The sequence below is a fragment of the Colletotrichum phormii genome, assembly GCF_030913505.1.
Source record: "Colletotrichum phormii strain CBS 102054 chromosome Unknown BDP81scaffold_4, whole genome shotgun sequence".
In the NCBI taxonomy this organism is placed as follows: Eukaryota; Fungi; Ascomycota; class Sordariomycetes; order Glomerellales; family Glomerellaceae; genus Colletotrichum; species Colletotrichum phormii.
Genome location: NW_026851446.1, coordinates 2,121,960 through 2,140,773, shown reverse-complemented (window position 1 = coordinate 2,140,773; position 18,814 = coordinate 2,121,960). Strand labels below are relative to the sequence as shown.

Below are 18,814 nucleotides of genomic sequence, written 5' to 3'. Positions count from 1 at the left end.
AAAAAAAAAACCTTTGATGAAGGGTAGCAACTTTTCAAGAGCTTCCACTTTGGGAAAGCATTCAAACACTGCTTTAACCGCGCATGGTCTGCTTCTTCATGCTCTTCTTGAGGTCGCGCTCACGCTCCCTCTCGAGGTACTTCTTCTGAGCTTTGGCGTCCAGGGCGCTGAGCTCGGCGTCGCGCTTGGCCTTCTTCTGCTTCTCGCGTTCAAGGGTGCGCTCCTCGGCCTTCTCAGCCTCGGCAGCCTTCTTGAGCTGGGCGATGGTCTCCTCGCGCACGCTGCGGACCTTGCGCAGGACCTCGGGGCGGAAGTGCGCGCCAGAGACGAGGGCGTCGGGGATGCGGACAAAGTATTCGAACAGGGGCAACAGAGATTCGTAGTTGTTGCTCGAGGGGATGCGGTAGCGGAGGAAGATGCGCTTGCGGGGGGTGGTCTCCTCGATGCTATTACGCTGTTAGTATTGTACATAAAAACGACAAGTCGCAGTTGAGACTTACGTGCTGGGGCGCTCAATGGGCTGGTCAGAGACGATGAGGTAATCAAACGCGTCGCCGGCAGCCTCAACGGCCTTGATGAGCTCAGGGGTCAACAGCTGCTCGGTGATCTCGGCGCTCTCGCTCATGACGGTAACCCAATTGGGAAGCTTGCCATTGTCCTTGGTGAAGGTGATGGAGACATCGTAGCGATCGTCGCGAACCTGCTTCATGCGCTCCTTGGAGACGATGGCCCAGACAAAGTTATCGTACGTGCTCTTGTTCTCCTTGCTGCGCAGCTCGTGGGTGCCGGGGATCGCGGGGACGGTGAGGCTCTCCTTGCCGTCAAAGGGGTAGATGACAGCCTCGACAGAGTCGTGGGGCGCCTCAACAGTATCCATGAAGAAGCTGGTGACGGCCTCGATGATGCTGAGGAACGGGTTGAAGCGCTTGGTCAGCGTCAACTTGACGTCCATGAAGGCGACATTTTGGCGACCGGTTCCGTAGCTAGCAAACTCGAAGAGAGACTTCTCGCGCAGCAAACCCGTAGGGTCCTTGGGGTCGGTATCGGTCGTGGAACGCGGGGAGAAGCCGACGGAGGCGAACTCAGACTTGAGCACCGGCGCGTGAGCCGTGGCCCAAGACTTGGCCTTCTTGCGGTTGAGGCGCGAGCCAATGATGTGCAGGAGGAAGACGACGACGCTGACGGCGAGGATGGCACCCTCGAGCTTGAACTCGCTGAGGGAGTGGCGCTCGTGGATGTTGTACCACTTCGTGAAGGGACGTCCCGTGGCCTCGGGCGCGCCGCCGAGCGTCGTGCCGCCAGGGGCAGCCGTGAAGGCGCTGGGAACGGGTGACGGGTCAGCAGCACCGGCGAAGTCTGCAAAGTCTATACGCGAGAGATGATTGCGTCAGTCTAATGAGGTTGTGGATTTTGTGGGTGCTGAGGGGAAACTGGAAGCTTTGACAGCACGGGGGTTGGTTTAGGGGGCAGGGGAATTGAGTCTCGAGAGGAGCATACCGGAATCACCGCTAGGAATTGGGGATGCGGAAGGCTTGGAGCCTCCGAAGAGACCGTTGAGGATGGCGGCCATGGTTACGGTCGGGGGAGGGATGGCTGGCTGGCTGCGGTGGTGTCGAGATCCAAGACTGCAGACAGTGAAGCTGCGAGCTTGTGAGGAGGTATCGCCAACCAGAAGGCGAAATTAGGCCAGTCGTCAACCTGTCGTCAGCCAGTCACGTCGCTTTTCTGGAAGCTGGGGCACAGTGACGTTTCTCCACCTTTTCATCTGAATGCGGTCGACCGTCGTAGAACCCAGGCCAGTGGGTCTCAGTGTCTCGTGCTCGGCCCGGGGGGTCCTTTAGCGGCTGCGGGCTAACGCATCTTCCGGGCAAGCTCTGGTTGTCTGGACGACGCGCCCAGAATGTCAATAGATGCCAACGTCAGTCAGTCATGGCGACATCATGCAATAAAGCGTCACAGGCGATAGCACTCAACTCAACAAACCAACCCTGTATGGACTCCCAAAGAAGAAGACAAAATGGTGCGAACAACTGCAGCTCGTACTTACGGCAAGACCTCAACAAAGGCAAAAGCAAGGCGACTGTTTGCTGAACTTCCACAAACCCCGATTCGGAAATCCAATGCGACGGTCACGGTAGACCCCGAGGATGATTCCATCATCAAGATTACCGAGGAACTGGACGCTCTTGGGATTAACCTAGATTCCTACTCCTCGGAAGATGAGCTATCAAAAGACTTCAGCGAAGTTGTTGTAGCATCTCCGCCAACACCACAAAAACCGGAAACTTCACCACGGGCGGTGAAACAAACCCCAAGGACCGCGAAAACCACGAGAAGGATAGCCAAAGGATCGCTTCCTACACCCGTATCAAAGGCTGAAACGCCCAAGATCAAAGCCCCCGAAGTGCCAGTAGGGCCTCAGCCCGACTATCGCATTCTTACCTGGGAGGATGTTTGCCCACCCGGAGACACAATCGAGAAGATTGCTGAGGCTTCTTACGCAGAAGTATACCGCGTACGAAATGAGCGTGGCACGAGCATCATCAAATGCATCCGTCTCGAGTCGCCTATCAAGGCGCAAACCAAGGCTCAGGAGCGTTCTGGACTCGTTGACGAAGAGCCGCACTCAGAAGACGATATGCGTGGTGAACTAAGCATATCCGAGTGGCTCGCCGACATTCCCGGTTTCGTCATTTACAAGGAGCGCTACCTTGTGAAAGGAAAGGCCCCAAAGTGCTTGCTTGAAACACATCAAGGCTTTCATCGAAAGATGAAGCGCAAGGACCCGGACAGGCTGCAGTATTACCCGAGCCCGAGTCGCTATCTTGATGAGACCACTTTCCTGGTGGTGGAGCTGGGTGATGCAGGAACTGCACTCGAGGACTTCGAGCTTACGGACTCCAGTCAGCTGTGGGATATCTTCTTCCATGTAGCCATTGCACTGGCTAGGGCGGAAGATTTAGCTTGCTTTGAGGTATGTTGGCACGCCATTGAAGCGACTGGCAGGACAGCGTGAGCTAACAGGATCAGCACCGCGATCTGCACGAGGGCAACCTTTGCATACGGAGGTCAGAAGACCCACAAACGCGGGATCCGAAGAGAGCAGGGCCGTACTTTGGCTACTCTGGCCTCGACATTACGATTCTTGACTATGGTCTCTCTCGTGCCGAGGATCTCGAATTAGAGGAATCTGAGCCTATTGCACTCGACCTCGAGAAGGACCTCGGCATCTTCACCAGCACCCACGCTGCACAATGCAAGGTCTACCGCCAAATGCGATCTTTTCTCATACGCGGCGAGCGTGGGCATCTGCCACCATCGGCCCACAAATCACCTTATTGCAAGGGAGTGGATGGCAAACCCCTATCGTGGGACGTATTTGTACCGTATACCAACGTATTGTGGCTGGCATACCTCTACCAGTACATGATCAAGGGGTTCCAGGGCGACAAGAAGGATCTGGCAGCATTCAAGAAGGTCACGAAAGAGCTGTGGAAATACCTCGATCCAGATGCCAAGGCTGGAACGCCGGCATTTGGGACTTCTGCCGAGGTTGTGAGGTTCGCGGTTGAAGCCGGCTGGATAGACGAGTTACAATTGATGGGGGATGTCGAAGAAGATAGGGAGGAGAGCATCATCCTTTCCAGAGAAGAGGTGCAGGAGCTGGGTCTGCGAAGATCACCGAGAAAGCTGCGGTGACATTGAAGAATGTCGAGTACGAGCTTGGTTTGAATTTACGGCGCATTGCATACCAAGGGGCATCAGGGGCCGGGGCATTAGAAACGGGCAACAGGCGAAACGGCGGGTGTAAGGTGCATGCATATATGATTGCAAATACCCAATTGATATTGTTCGACAAAGCCAATCAGTGATGCAAAGCGAATGCAGATATACTCAAAGATCATCCCAGCGTTGGTGTTCCTGCGTGTAAGGCCATCATCCTCCAAACCCAAAGAAGTTCTGCAGTTGAACAGCCCTGCCTGCACATTCCTGACAAGACCATGATGCGATGGACGTCTAGTAAGATAGTCCACCAGAACCAATCCCCACCCCGCTGCCTCTAGCTAACACTTGCTCTTCCCTTCTCTCCGCCGTTTCTCTTCCCACTTTCTCAATGTCTAGTGCCCTCCCCATCACGCCCGTATTCTCGTGAGGATACGACTAAGAAAAGGCTTCTTGGGATGACCGTGTTCTTCCGTGAGGACCTCTTGGGGACTATCGCTGCCTTCATGAGAAGATTGTACTTCCAGGTCCGCGACAATCGCAAGCTTGTTTCCTCGCAGCTCGACTTGCAAAAAAAAAAATTTGAAGTCTTCTTGAGAACACCTGCCGGCTGCAGACCATCGCTCAAGACTTCACGGCAATCATTACTGAGGACGACAAGAGTTGCCAGAGCCGAGTCCTTGACGTCTGCCGGTATATAGACATCTTTCGGTCCTCGTTCTCGAAACTTCGCGCTCTGGGCGGTAATGACGATAACAAGGAATAGTGTCGCTGCAGCAATCTCGACGGCGAGGAAGGATATCCATCCCCAACTTACATGAACAAATGAAACCTCCTTGAGAGGAGTTCCCGCGATAACGACCGCACCATTTCTCTTATCTAGGTGATGGGCGGTTCGTAGCCTGTCAAACTTGGTCAGTGAATTCGAAGGGAAACAGGAAAGGAACTTACGCAGATGAAACGCCGGTAGCAACGTCTCGAAGGAAGTTGTCAAAAGTAGGTCTCTCGCCGCGTGGAGTTGAACATAGCCTGGCTGGAGTAGAGCATTTTAATGGGCCAGGACCGAGCAAAGTCACTAACCCAGAATTCTCCAGGTGACTCGTTGGACGGAACTCGTAATTATGCGTCTCCTCTCATCCAATGGGATGTGCCCGATGCAATATCCCACATGGATGCGTACGAGGCGCTGAACTTCCTTGTTCCGGAATTCGGTGTGATTTGCGCAACTAAGTCGCCCGGGTCTTCCATCGGCTCGCACATTTCAACTCCACTCAAAAATGGTCTACACTTGGGCCCCAAGACCATACCTTTGCTTGGATCATCTATTTGCGATAGAGTGTCGGTAATACTGGTCTCTTCCACGCCCGTGCTAACTTTTGTGCCGAACGTCTAAATGCAAATATGGAACATGACTTCGCGTGCCTCGTATTCGAAGCTTCTAAACGAGTTGAGCACGTTGGTAGCGTCATCTGTGCCATTCGTGACGAAGCTAGTCCTGTTGGGTGATTGCGGAGAGGTGTAGATGAAGAAGAATGAGGCTATTTTGGTGTTGAGAAGGCTTGTGTTGCTTGAGAAGCCGAAGGTATCGGCCTCTTCCAAACGACCGCCTGTTACCGCCACTGTCTCCTGATGCACTAAATAGTATTTGTCTGAGAGGCTCACGTTCCATGTGTATTGACTTTCCGAGCTGCCCGGAATCATGTCCGACATCGGGCCATCTGATAGCTTGATCCGTAGCTTTGAAGTTATGTTGACAGTATCCACACAAACACCGAGTGATTGATAGGGACTGAAATTGCAATTTCCCGTAGAGCATGTAGCTTTATGTGGAGGCGCAGGCACTTCGAAACTCCCAGAGTCCGGCATCGTAGCCTTGAGCGACGCAATTTCCACCAGACTTGCCATATCTGCACTGTCTCCGCTGATTTTGTCGATGGTGAGTACCGTAGCTTCCTCCCCGTAGGCGGTGGAATTTCGCAGAGGGTAACTGATAGCTAATTGAGTTACTGGAGAGGAAAGAATGCTAACAATCATCAAGATGGCACCGATAGTGACTGTGTGCTTGAACCGCAACCGGGATAGCAACTTCATGGAACCCCATGCGCCCCTACTTGCCTGGTCGAGTAAGCAAAAGTCGTACAGGGGCTTTGGTTTTAAGAACCAGGTAAACTTTGATTGACTCAAAGCCGTGGACACTGGTATCATGAAGGCTCCTTTGGCCAATGTTGTGAAGAAGGCGAGAAATGTGTTGAGTGTGATCTTGAAACGCCAATTTGGCAGTGTATGATCATCATAAGAGGCAAGAACAATGATGGTGGCTGAAGGTTTTCATGAAAGGTGTTAGTCAAGGATCTGCCCGGGTGAGAACTCGAGTTGGATTCTTGGAATCCAGACACGCTTGCTTACCGATAAATGAAGCAATGCTGGCCATAATACAGAGTATCTCTTTCCACCAGACCTTCCAGAATGGGGCATGCACTCTCAGTGACGTAGAGAGCTGGGATCCGCTTTTTGAGCCAGCGCCCCCGGTTGAGGATTGCTCTGAGGAAACGGGCTGCTCCTGACTGAGAATCAAGGTGTCGTTGATTGCGGGCTCTTGGAATGTGAGAGAAGCCGGTATGTTCTCATCTCTGGGGTCTTGCTCGATCTCACGACTGCCTGTCGGTGAAAGAGAGAGGCTGGTGCATTATTGAGGCTGGGCATCGGCAGACATGGTTAAAGGGGATGACAAGGCGTTTGCTAGATGGGAATTGCTCTCATTGTGATGAAATATTTGCGCTGACATGTTCTCGCTGGATTCATCAGGGCCGGGAGGTTGGTTCTGGAGAGCCTCAACAACTTCGTCCAGATGAGAGTCTCGTTGACTTGCCGGTTGCGATACTTCTGCAGTCTGGCCCGACATGGCTGGAGAGGAATGATAAGAGAAGCTGATTAGTAGCTTGCATAAATCGGAAAGAAATGAACGCAACCGGGAGCGGACGAGTTCCATATATGCGTCGATGCAGTGAATGAGGCTTATACGGGTTTATTGGAGCTTATAAGTCTAAGTCTGCCTGTTTCACGCAAAGGTTGGACTACGGCTCACAACAACGAACAAGTGGAACTGAACATCGACTTTTTTCCCGGCTATGTGCAACTCGAGACGGGTAACATCCGCAGGCAACTTTTCCCAACGCCAGGCGGCGAGGGTTGTAGAACGAGCCGAATTCCTGTAAATAGCCAAGCCGTAGCAGCGTTCAAGAGCAACTTACGGCAGTAACAAAGTAACCCCCAATAACAAACAAAATCTACGCCACACCGCTGATTTATCACGGGCAGATTGAAATTCTTCATGATTACGGCGGTGAGCCTTATGCGGCACATGGCTGTACGCTGCCTGCTGGCCAGACACAAGTGGAACTGCACATTGCCTCCGAGTGTAGGAAACACATTGCGTGGTTACGACTTCCGTGCAGCTTCACAAGGCTACGATTATTACGGTAGCATTCGGGGACCTGTAGTTATGTTTGAATAGTGTCGTTGCAAAGGAAAGACACTTACATCATAGGGGACATAGACAATTCGACGGTAGCTTGAGTTGGTACTTCAATGAATGTTGACGGGTGTAAGTCCTTGCATCCGAATCATTTCACCTTTTTTCTCGATCCAATGTAAACACTACAGATAGTAGATGATATCATTATCTGACGGCTGAAACTCGTATGTATATACCACGTTATCGTGAGATCTCGAGGTGAGTTCTCGAAATCGGTTGAGCTGTATACCAACTGAATAGCCAACCGCCAGGAAGAGAAGAAGAAGGAAACTGACGCCCCGTAACCTTTAGTCCAGCACTAATCTACAAGGCCATCGCTCAGCCAGGCCTTCCACAGCTCAAAGCTCTTTACAGGCTCACTGACCGACACTTCCACCCGCGTGGCCAGGCCATTCAAAGCGGAGCGCGAATTCGTGGCTAGGCGTAGGTAGTTAAATTAGAACAGAAGGAGCGAAAGCTTTTGAATTTCTCCGATGACCTTGATCGGGAGACGTTCGTTGCCATAAAGTAGTCTATCAACATTCTCGTAGCACTTAGTAGACTGGGTAAAGGTCTCTTCCCCTCCGTAAATGCACAGCGCGCGACCAAATAAGCACCACGACTAGGGAACCCTCTCAGCTTTCATATGCAGTCATTCAAAGGTCACGTATAACCATCACTTAGCATCGTCTACGCCCCCGAGACCAGCTTCCAGGATTTATACCGTATAGTATGTTTGCAGGTGCAGTAAGGTAGATGTACGGGCAGCGGGTATTCGCTTGACGCTTTTGCAGAGCTAGGAGCTCTTGAACGTCCCACGTAACTTGGCGCAAAACTCCTACTTTCAAATGTTCGTGGTCACGGATACCTGTTGGCGCTATGTGCTGGACACAGAACTACCACCGAAGATGGCCTGGGTCTTCCGCACTCTGAAGGGCCACAAAGCAGCGTATTTGAAGGAGGTGGCGGAAGCCCTCCAATCTAGCATTTCTCGATAGACCAAAAACATTTGGTGAGGGTAAAGACAACACGCTACCGCATACACGACTACGAACTCCAGAGATTCGAGACAGATGTAAGTCTGGCGAGATGCATCAGCGAGACACTCGTAGCCCAGAGCTTACACGAAGCCCACGACAAACGAGGACACTTTGGCGCGCTGATTACGACGCATTGCCTCCGAGGATGAGTGTTCTGGCCCAAGAGGACACAAGATGTCGACCTCTATATCAAGTCATGCACAGCGGCCTCTCCCACCTGCGGGTTACGGGAGTAATAGGGGTTAGTTCTTTGCACAACGCATCACGATATTTTGCTTCAGTCTAGAATCTGACAGAACGAGGCTTCCATTGTAACGGACATATCATTCTCGGTAGAGAGGGGTATATTATTCTAATCATCTATTTTTCGATTATCCTTGACCAACTCGCCGCCCCTCAACCGGCAAGCAACTTATCATCAGTCTCAAGAATCTTTTCCTGAACACTCTGATCCTCCTTCACCCCATTCTTCTTCACCTCCTCCTTCACCTCCCCACCTCCAGCAGCCTTCAACTTGGCCTTATCCTTCTTACTCAACGACACCGCCCCCTTCGCCATAGCCTCCTTGGGCAAAGGCCGAATAATCGGCTGCACAACCCACCAAGGCCTCTTACACCTCCTCACCGCACCCCTCGAACTCTCCCCATCCTCCTCCTCCTCCTCCACAACCTCCTTCTCCTCAGCCTCGGGTCCAAGAACCTCATCACCCACAAACATCTCCGCGCCCCTCGCCTCATACTCAATCAACCCCTCCGCGACCTTACGCTCCACTATACCCAAAATCCTCTCATACGCCTCCAAATCCCCGGCCCGGCTCTTCGCCAGCAGATCCCGCACATCGGTATGCTTCGACACGAAGTGCCGCAGCAGGTGAAACATGTGCGGCTGCATCGCCGAGTAATTCGCGCTCAGCGCCCGGCTCTTGGCAGATTTAGGCCCGTTCGTCACGTCCCGCCTCCTCTTCTTCCGCTCCGGCTCGTCCTGCTCCGCCTCCGCCTTGTCCATCTCCTCCATCCACGCCGTGTCGTCACCCACGACAAACAGAGAACGCCGCGAGGGCGGATCCTGGCCCGCGGCGTACTTGTGCAGGATATCCATGTACCGCCTCATCACGGCGTCGACGCGGTACCCGCCCTTCCCGTCCTTGCCGCGCCAGTACTCCCTCGTTTCGGCACCGGCTTCCGGCGGCCGGCTGAAGATGGCCGGGTCACTCAGATTCCCCTCGGCGCTCATAACGCCATCCGCGCCAGTAGCATCCAACGCGCGCTGCAAATCGTCGTGCTGCAGAATATTGCCATTCGCAAACAGCACAGTCTCAGCCGGCAACTGGCCCCTCAACCACCGAATCGTCTCCCAATCCGCCAACCCCGTCAAATGCCCCTTTTGCTCCCTCAGCCGGCCGTGGACCGTAAGAATCGACGCGCCCGCCGCGAGCACGTTGCGCGCATACGCCAGCGTCGCCGCTCTTGTATCGAGGATGCGGATTTTCGCCGTCACGGGGATGGGCAGGTTCTTGTGCAGGGTGCTGATGAGCCTGAAGATGAGGTCCTGGTCCTCCTGCAAGAAGGCGCCGTATTTTCCCTTCTTGGCGATGCCTTGCGGGCAGCCCAGGTTCAGGTCCACGGCGTCGCAGTAGGGGGCGACCTTGAGCGCTGCGCCGAGGAGGGCGTCGGGGTCGTTTGCGCAGAATTGCACAAAGAGAGGTCTGTCGATGGCGGGGTTACCGTCGAGCCAGGGCTTGGTCGTCGGAGGAGGAGGAGTCGGGGTCGTGGCAGTCGCCGTCGGGGTCGTGGCAGTCGCCGTCGCAGTCGCATTGTTCGAGTCCTCAGGTCTAACCGCCTGGAAATGGCACTGGCGGTAGTTTTCCGTGTCCTTGTACAGTCGCGCATGGAACATGGGCGTGTAGGCCACCAAATTCTTCTGCTCGGACGCCGGGATGAACGACCGACTCAGCATTCGCCATGCCTATAGGAGCCAGTCAGGCACGGTTAGCAATCCAGCTCCCAGACAACGCCTCTTTACCTCACGAGCTTTGAAAAAAGGGGAAAACAAAAACCTACAAATTCAGATTGATCCACCATAGGGGCGAGGATATACTTTGGACTTCCAATACTCTCATAGAATGCCCGGCCGTGCAGCTTCGGTCTGGCCGCAGCCGCTGCTGATGCGCCAGCCTCAAGCCCCGCGGTCGGGGCCTCTGTCGTTGTCGCCATTCTTCTCGTCGAGGTCAAGAATCGGGCGAACCGGGTTGTCTGAGACGTCCGGAGCCTCCAGAGCCTGAAAACCCCCTCCAGGATTTTGACTGTTGTTCAAATAAATTTTTTTAAAAAATTCCAACTACCAAGCGACCGAGTTTGGCATCGCACGTTTGACTGAATCCTGTTTTGACGTCTGCTGTGACTCCCTAACCAAGGTAGCTTGTGATGGCAGAAATTTTTGAGTAAGCCTTGCATACTAACAGAGTGCGAGGCTAAGAACCCCGAATGGGAAACTCTCCCTGATTGGGTGGGGTCATGGGCCCAGTCTTTCCCCCACGCACCGCATGGAACCTTAGGTGCTGCGACAGAAGGGGAACTGTCACCTACAGCAAATGACGTCGTCCCGCCGATCAAGGAGAAACGTTCTGCGGAGACAAAGTACCTCAAGGTAGGTAGGTACCTGACACTGCAGTTTCTCAAGACTCGACTGGGCTCATCTGGTTCTAGCACTGAGACGGTGTGTCAGACCATTCATGACACACGCAACCCAACAAAGGATTGCTTGCGTAAGGCCAGGGCTCTTCACATGCAAACTTTTCACAACGCGCGTTCTAGTCCGCTCTAAACTATTCAATTCGCTGGAGCGGTCGATACCAGCATCGAGACCTCGCTGAGACTAAGCTGTTCTTTTGGAAGAAAAAAAAGCCACACTCTATTCTGCCTCCTCATGACCCGACGAACTTTGAAGGCGACGTAACTCGAAGAGAACCGACAGGTAACGAAAAGTCCTTTAAGCCCTTACAAAACAAATATCGAAACACTAAACCTCGACCGAGTGCCAAGTGTGTGTTTGTGTGTGATGCCATCTTTTCAGAAATCCGCATCTGGTTCGTTAGAGGACTTGGGCCCCATCTGATAAAGTGTAAGAGGTCACCGCTATTATCGCCATCATGTCCTCGAGCTCCGTGTGATTGCTGCTCAAATGCAAACAGGCCGTCGGCCTGTAGTCTGCACTGACTGGCCTACTGCAAGGCTGTCCCGTCCGGCCGCCGTCTTCGTATACCTCCCGCCCATTGTGACAATAGTAAAAAAAAAAAAAAAAAAGGAATTAATCGACAAAGGGCGGCCGGGCAAGGCTTCTCAGTCAGGCAAGAAAAATGCTGTCGAGTGACGATTGTAAACGCCCTGACACCGTACGATGCTGTTCCTGAACGCCGTCGAATGGTAAATGTAGTTCAAATACATGATCAATGGGTTGCTGCCCATCATCAAGAAGCAAAAGTGGGAAGATTCCGTCTTGCAGGCGTAGCCTTCGTTAGAAGAAGTGCGTGTAAATCTTGGAGTTTTCGTGAACTTCCATTTCCTGTTGTGAACAGTTAGCGATGAATCCATCTAATGTGCCCAAGATCAATACGTACCATCTTGAATGTGTTGAGCTCCTCCTTGATCTGCTGGGCTAGCATCGGCGTCAGGCGATTGCAGGTAGCAATTTCGCCCCTGCGGTCATACTCGCCGCTGGGCCAAGTGTCGTGGAAGACAATCCTCGGCGAGAAAGTTGCGTTTCTCTTGGCAGAACCCGAGGGCGTTCCCGGGGCACTCTTGGTGTCCTGGCGAAGCCTCAAGGCAGTCATGAAGTAGTCTTCGTTGCCGATGGCGACGGAACCCGAACGCTTGTGGCCCTGAGCCTCGTCATTTGGCGTGCTGGGTGCGGTTGAGATGGGAGAATCGGCGACATTCGGGATCGCGGGCAACTCGAAGTTGGAGCGCGGGTCGCGAGCAGGGCTGCCTGATCGGTTGTGCTTCAAGATGCCTTTCCTGACAGCGGCAAGCGCCTCGGCACGCTCCTTATCACCATCGACAATGCTCTTTCGCCTCGCGCTATCGGCACCTGAACTTCCAGCACGTTCCGAAACCATGCTAGGGGTATTCGAAATATCCAACGAGTTGCGTTCCAGATGAGGAAAGCCAGTGCCACCGCCGTTCTGTGCATGAGGATCAGCGTTGACGTTGACTCTCTCGGCTTCAACCGTGACCATCGACACGGCAGCCTGGCTGGCTTCTGGGGCCAGCGCATCTGCTGCCGGAACGCCAATGACGGACTTTGGCCGGAAGAGACCGACGAGGTTACGAGTGCTCTTCTTCATGCCACGACCCATCTTACGGATCATGATCGAAGCAGACGATGCGGTGGACGAAATGGAAAGGTTATCCGTCGAGCTGGAAAATAGCCTTCCGCCATAGATGTTGTTCCCGATGCCCCCTTCCTCCTGCTTCTTCGCGATGGCGGCCTGTTCTGCATCGTAAATCTCGGCCGCCGTCGGCTCCTTGTGCAATCTGGTCGCATCGGATACACTATTTTCGTCGATAGTAGGTTCGGGACCGGCGGCCTTTGTGAAATCGGCCGCGCTACCGAATGAAAAGGCTCTGCGCAATCGCGATGTCTTGCTCTTGGATTTTGTACTTTTCTGGTTAATCGCAGCCAAATGCTGGGCTGCGGGGCTGCTAGCGTTGTTGCTGTTGGTCGCAGTCGTGCTCTGAGACAAGACCTGTTGCGGAGTATTGCCCAGAGAGGAAGGTGGTTTTTGGGGACCCGAGTCGGTCGCCATGGTCACCGGCTTGGAGAGAGGAGAGGGAGTAGACTGCCTCTTGGCCGCATCTGACGATGAGCTTCGTGGAGGAATGTTTACGAGTTTGGGATAATCTTGCTTCGATGAGCCATCATCCAAGTGTGAAGGAGTTGAAGAGGAAGAGGGGTTGCCCGTGGGGGTGGGTACGCTGCGGTTGGCAGACTGGTGGAAATAACCTTGTTAGCGATGGAACACTTTGAGGATGGCTGGGCCAGTGCGTGATTGGGCAATCGAATGAAGGGATGAGGCGGAGACAGAGCGCCTCCAGCGACACCGCAAAAACCGGGAGTGACAACTTACCGAAGATGGTCTGGAATGGCTGCTGCGGCTCGACGCAAGACTTTCAGCGCTGCCATTGCGGACATGCATGTTGTTGTCGGCGGGAGGTGCAAGACTGGAGACGATGCGAAGTGTCTTTTCGCTGTTTTTGGGAGTTGGCACGCGGTCGGAACGGGAGGAATCTTCCGGGTGAGAGAATTCCTGTGGGGTTAACGGCTTGGGATAATCGGCAGAATCAAGCGAGTGCATGCTGCGCCGCCTGAGTCGCTTGCCGTCTTCCGCACTTTGTTGTTGACTTAATTGCATGTCATCAACCGCACCATAATAACTGTTTGGTCTGCTCTGGAAAGACGGGTTTCGACCTCGCACTGACGCGCTCTTTTGCTCATCATTGTACAAATGACTAACAGTCGCCATGCCTGAGCCTGACGGGGCGCTAGTTTGGCGAGGTTGTTGTTGTTGTTGCTGGAGAGCCGGGCGCCGGTACCTATCAGGCGTCGTCTTAGTCCCAGAGGTCTGAGCGAATGTCATTTGCTGTGTCGTGTTGCCTGCCAAATACGCCGACTGGGGCCTCGGGGCCTGTGAATTTGTGCGAGCAGCAGGAATGCCCGAATCGTCCCTCGAACCCCCTTTGCTAGTTCCCATGCCGTGATTGTAGCCAACGTTGGATACTGAAGAGCTTCCAACGTGACGCGCGCCTTGCGCCGGTACCGCAGGTGAAGATGCCGTGCGATATCCGTTGCCATATTGTTGCCACTGATTATTGGTGTTCAAGCTCGGGGTGCTGGTGAAAGCGTAGGGCTGGATTGGGGCGTTGCTGCCGCGATACCCGGCGGAACCCGAGAAGTTCCTCTGCGACTGTTGAGCAGCCATGTATTGCTGGTTCGCCTGGGCTTGTGTCGGGACCATGTTGCCTGAAGGTCTCGACTGGAGAGTGGTAACAGTGGTGGTCTGCTGGGGGTACGTTTGAACCAGCGCGGCCATGTTCCAAGCAGCCGTCGAGAACAGAAAGTGGCGAACAAGCAGTCCTTCGCCGGTCCTTGTGGTCGGGCAAGTTGCTCGGAATCAAAGTACGGCTTGATTGTCGTACTACAAGGGCGAGCTCGGACAATAACCAAGGCGAGCAATTTGCTGGGCAGATGTGCAGAATACTGAACGAGGCAGACAGATTAGCAAGGCTCTTTCCATTCGAGTTTGGCGACAGCAATACGGCCTCAGCAGGGCCAGCGGACGGCTCACTTCCTTCCAACGTATGACACGACAAGAAAACGGCCGCGAGCAACGATCAGAGTAGAAATACAGATCTAACAAACCTTTTTTTCTTTTTTATACGAAGGTAGGAAATGGAATGATGGTTATTCTGTCAAACGACCGACTTCTTTCTCGACAGAACGGAAGTTGTGGTTGGAATCAGATAGCGATTGTGGAAACGAAGGTCGCCTGCGGCCAGGGGTTACAGCGAGAGTCTCGTTGTACTGAGAATAAAGAAGGATGGTTGATGCTTCGCTTCTACCGCGAAGAGAATGTTGGAGAGCACTCGTTACGGGCGATGGAGGAATCGACCAAAGGGAGGCAAGATCAAGTGTCACCGAGACAACTCGATTCAAAGCTAGCAGTCGACCGAGAACATGGAGATGTAAAGCACTCGTATCGGCTCGAAGTTGTAGCGAGGCAATCGTCGGGAACGGGATGAGGTGGTGACGAGTCAGCCACGCAAACCTGAAGCTCGTCTTGTATTCGGGGTTTGAGATGGAGGATGTTTCGAGATTTCGGGTCACAAAAAGAAGAAGTTGCAGTCGTTAGGCGTGGAGAGGGTGCGGTTTGTGTTTGTGTTTGTGTATTTTTTTCGGTTGCTTTCTTTTGTTCCTTGGTCTTTGGAAAGACAAATGGGCGACACGTAGAAAGGAAAGAAGGCGGCAGTAACGGACGATGCAAAGTGCGATTCGGGGGGCAACGAGGAGACGGGGGAAGAGAAGATGGATCCAAGTCGGGAAGGGGACCCTGAGAGTCAGGCAGCCTCTTGGAAGTTCCGTGAATTGTTTTTGGCGAGAGAAAAGGGGGTACGTTGGTGATGTGGGTTGGGATTTAGGGGAAAGACGGTGGAATTGGGGGCAGAGAGGCGGCGGAGGGGGGGAAGAATAGAAGGAAGAAGGGGGACAGAAAGGGAAGAGAATAGATGGGATATTTTTTTTTTGAGGGGATACAGAGAGAGCAAGTCGGATGTGGTGAGAGGGAATTCCCGGGAGGAGAGGAGGAGAAGGAGGTTTCTCTCAGGCAAATGGCGGCTCGGGGTGGGAAGGGAAGGCGTACACAGGAAGGTACTTCGTAAGGGTCGAAATGGAGATTGCCAAATGGGAAGGTTTTTGGTATCGTACCGATGGACCATGATGCTGCATTGGTCTGCTGGAGCCAGGCGGAGACCATACGCAGTACCTAGGAAATGGATCGTGAAAGTACCTGTATCACCCGTTCATACGCGCAAAGATACATGTGCTTTGCTTGTAAATGCACAATCCACCACGGCCTTGATCCTAGGCAGGTCCCCTACCCTTGATCCCATGTACCCTGTGTTTTCCTGCGGCAGACTGGGTGCCCCGGTCCAACGCCATCGTATCTGACTGGTCCAGTTTAGTTGCTCCTGCAAGTGCGGTCCAATGTACGAATACTTTCCTCACCTATTCATCCGTACGTTGAGCAACATTTCAGCGTATCTGCTCGTTGCCTGCCTTTCTATCCCGTACCTTATAGCTCGATCTTTAGCATTCTGTCTGGCTTGGTCTATAGAGTACACTTATTTGATACGCCTGCAGACTATGAGTAGTCAACGGGGAATTCATCAGTTGTACTTGCTTTTGCACTCTCTTAGGTGAGATATCACAGGGCAGACCATCAACGTATCGGTGGAATACCTGATGAGAGGTTCAGGAGAGAGCCCCTTCCATGTATCAATGTATTTTGCAAAGCCCTGTGTGAGACTGGTCCGTCCCCCTTGTTATTCTTCTCCTTCTCTATCAAGCCCGCACACAGGGCGGATCCCCCAAATCCTCCCCAAGAATAACCCAAAGAGGAAAGGCCAGGACGCGTCCTCTTGGTCTAATGGAAAGGACGTGAGAGACGTCCCTTTTGCTTGGAGAATTTTGGCAATCTGTCATTGGGCGGATGAACGAAAAGCGGCGAATCACGACCACGCTACCCCTTGCTCCTGAGCGACTGGAAATGCCCGCCGCGCTCAGAGTGCCACGAGTGCCTCCTTCCTGTGTGTGTCCTGTGTCCCGAATGAGGAAGCGAAGGGATTCGGGAAACAACAAAAAACACAACCACAACATTCTAGCACTTACCGTGCCGGTGCACCAATCCCACGCCCGTGCCTAGGTATTCACTGCTACTACCTAAAGGCAGGTACTCCGTACGCATACCTACCTTCCAACACTTACGTAGGTACTCGGGTAGCCTTAGCCTGCCCCTTGCGCTTGAGTATCGCTAGAGAGCAAAAGCAAGAGCGCTGCAGATACAACCACCTCACACACAAACACACACGAATATACACAACAAATAACAGCACGCTCAACATGACCATCTCTACTTCTGCGCATGCAGAGAACACCACCGTTACCTGCAACCGCCATTCCCATGCGGCACCGGGCATAGGTCCGGGCACTGTCAGATGAGAAAGATGGGATGCTTGAGCTCAATCCAAAGGCCCAAGACCCAAAGGCGCAACACCGCCTCGGAGACATGTTCAACGCGCAACGTCCATCCATCCATCGCGCGTCAAACAACGTCCAAGGAGGCGGAAACGAAACGCCCAGCTCTCGAAGCCCTCCCCCTCAACCTTCACACTCCAAAGCCCGCCCGTGCTAGGTTATCTGACCTCACACTGCCGAGTCTTCACAGTAGCCGTACGCCTCCTCAGCCTCCCTTGCCAGAGGACCCTTAGGCTTAGTACACGACATCATTGTATGGATGTACAAGCTACCCAAAGTGCCCAAGTGCTGAAATTCAGCGAGGAGCCAGTTCTTCGGGATCGAGGCACACACACACACACACACACACACACACACACACACACACAAACCCATACCTAGCTAGGCTCCAGACTCTTACACGATGGGACGAAATGCAGATTCTTCGGCTCGGCCAATGTTATCAACCCACCAGCAGATCCAACCAAGGGACACATGTATACTAGACACTTCCGTACTCTACTGGACCGTCTGGATTCACCAGCTGGAGATTCTACCTAGCTCGTCGATGCATCTCTCGGCGGACTAGATGACAGACCGCCACGGCGGTACAACAACATGCCTCATCAACACTGCCGGCCAATCACCATTTGGTTCGCCTCAATCTTGTCTCTGGAGCTGTCTCTCCCCCTTCTGCAGCGCAGTCTGCGGCGCGGGTGCAGTCGTCAGTCACCGGTTACGTGTGATAATCGGCGGATACGAGGGGCAGAAGGGAACGCTTCTCCGTATTCAACTTACAAAGTACCCCACCACGGTGGCTTTGCCTTGCTAGAGGTGGTGAGGTAATGCTACCTGCATATCGGAAGGGATGGCGTCCCCTGTTTTCGACAGGGGAAAAAATTGCAGGGCCACTTCACCAGCCTGCTCTGTCCACTCTCCGCCTCCCACCCCACGACAAAGAGACAAGGCAAATTCGTACGAATTATGCGGGAATCTGGGAGACTGGAGCTCACTGGAGTTATTGCCGCCGCCGCACTTCATCCGGTACGCCTGGGCGTCCGGGTGGTCACCGACAGGGAGAAGTGAGATGGGGAGGAAGAAGCCGTTCGTGATGGACTCCGCAGCTTGGCGGCGACATCAGCAGCACCATGCCAGCAAACCCGGAAGATGCGATTTATATCCGAACCTCAAAGCCATGCAGAAAGAAGGCAGATATGCCGTGTGAATTTGTCTTACCCACAGTCTGCAGGAGATACACTCTCGGGGCCACTCAGGCAATCGACCGTTGACTTCACATACACACGCACTATCTGTAGTCACAACAGTATTACCGCACACGCAAGTAGTGAGGACGACGCTCAGTAGTTTGCACCCCGACCTGCCTGATTGATTCATTCGACCGGCCGCTCTTGACAGCATTGATGACGTTGGCTAGAGTCCAGCCTCCGATCTGATCTGATCTCTGGGCTTGTTGATATTGCAATGCTCATGACCTCACTTGAGCTTCCCTTCTTTACTCCTTCATTCTTCCATGCCTACTCGTTTTCCTTCTCTTCCTTTGACTTTGAGCCTTAGCTCGCTTTCACACACTATATTTAGTCCACGGCGAGAGATCAGTCAGGGGTCCACAAGACAAGTCTTCGGCCAACGACCAACGGGTCGCCAGTGGCACATAAGAGGCGGGCAATGGAGAGACATTCGAGGTATGTTGTACGTGGGATGCACGAACACTTACATGCAAAGGGGCGAC

The 18,814-nt window shown here is 53.4% G+C and overlaps 5 protein-coding genes across 5 annotated transcripts; 1 reads left to right on the top strand and 4 right to left on the bottom strand.

Annotated features, from left to right (window-relative positions):
• Positions 1-73: 73 nt before the first annotated feature.
• Positions 74-1,570, bottom strand: BDP81DRAFT_391303 (uncharacterized protein; the record flags this gene model as incomplete). The annotated part of the gene is made up of 3 exons (XM_060587534.1): positions 74-446; positions 501-1,365; positions 1,498-1,570. The coding sequence occupies 3 exons, from the start codon at positions 1,568-1,570 to the stop codon at positions 74-76; spliced, it is 1,311 nt and encodes a 436-aa protein (XP_060449248.1).
• Positions 1,571-1,999: 429 nt separating this feature from the next.
• BDP81DRAFT_368592 (uncharacterized protein) lies at positions 2,000-3,860 on the top strand. The gene is made up of 2 exons (XM_060586563.1): positions 2,000-2,974; positions 3,031-3,860. The coding sequence occupies exons 1-2, from the start codon at positions 2,018-2,020 to the stop codon at positions 3,697-3,699; spliced, it is 1,626 nt and encodes a 541-aa protein (XP_060449247.1). The 5' UTR covers positions 2,000-2,017; the 3' UTR covers positions 3,700-3,860.
• A 1,579-nt stretch (positions 3,861-5,439) lies between these two features.
• On the bottom strand, positions 5,440-5,928 carry BDP81DRAFT_296806 (uncharacterized protein; the record flags this gene model as incomplete). The annotated part of the gene is made up of 1 exon (XM_060583103.1): positions 5,440-5,928. A coding segment is annotated over one exon (489 nt), but the record flags the coding sequence as incomplete, so codon positions are not given.
• A 2,637-nt stretch (positions 5,929-8,565) lies between these two features.
• Positions 8,566-10,684, bottom strand: BDP81DRAFT_342974 (uncharacterized protein). Its single transcript, XM_060586047.1, has 2 exons — positions 10,338-10,684; positions 8,566-10,242 (listed from the first exon to the last, which is right to left on the bottom strand). Exons 1-2 carry the CDS (start codon positions 10,488-10,490, stop codon positions 8,674-8,676), a joined length of 1,722 nt encoding a protein of 573 aa, XP_060449245.1. The 5' UTR covers positions 10,491-10,684; the 3' UTR covers positions 8,566-8,673.
• Positions 10,685-11,790: 1,106 nt separating this feature from the next.
• BDP81DRAFT_312589 (uncharacterized protein) lies at positions 11,791-14,365 on the bottom strand (the record flags this gene model as incomplete). The annotated part of the gene is made up of 3 exons (XM_060583819.1): positions 11,791-11,838; positions 11,894-13,264; positions 13,403-14,365. The coding sequence occupies 3 exons, from the start codon at positions 14,363-14,365 to the stop codon at positions 11,791-11,793; spliced, it is 2,382 nt and encodes a 793-aa protein (XP_060449244.1).
• Between the last annotated feature and the right edge of the window lie 4,449 nt (positions 14,366-18,814).

Coding starts and splice junctions, on each gene's coding strand:
- BDP81DRAFT_368592 (XM_060586563.1), top strand. CDS start 2,018: ATGGTGCGAACAACTGCAGCTCGTACTTACGGCAAGACCTCAACAAAG. Junction 2,975..3,030: donor AAGATTTAGCTTGCTTTGAG/GTATGTTGGCAC, acceptor TAACAGGATCAG/CACCGCGATCTGCACGAGGG.
- BDP81DRAFT_342974 (XM_060586047.1), bottom strand. CDS start 10,490: ATGGCGACAACGACAGAGGCCCCGACCGCGGGGCTTGAGGCTGGCGCA. Junction 10,243..10,337: donor TGGTGGATCAATCTGAATTT/GTAGGTTTTTGT, acceptor TGGCTCCTATAG/GCATGGCGAATGCTGAGTCG.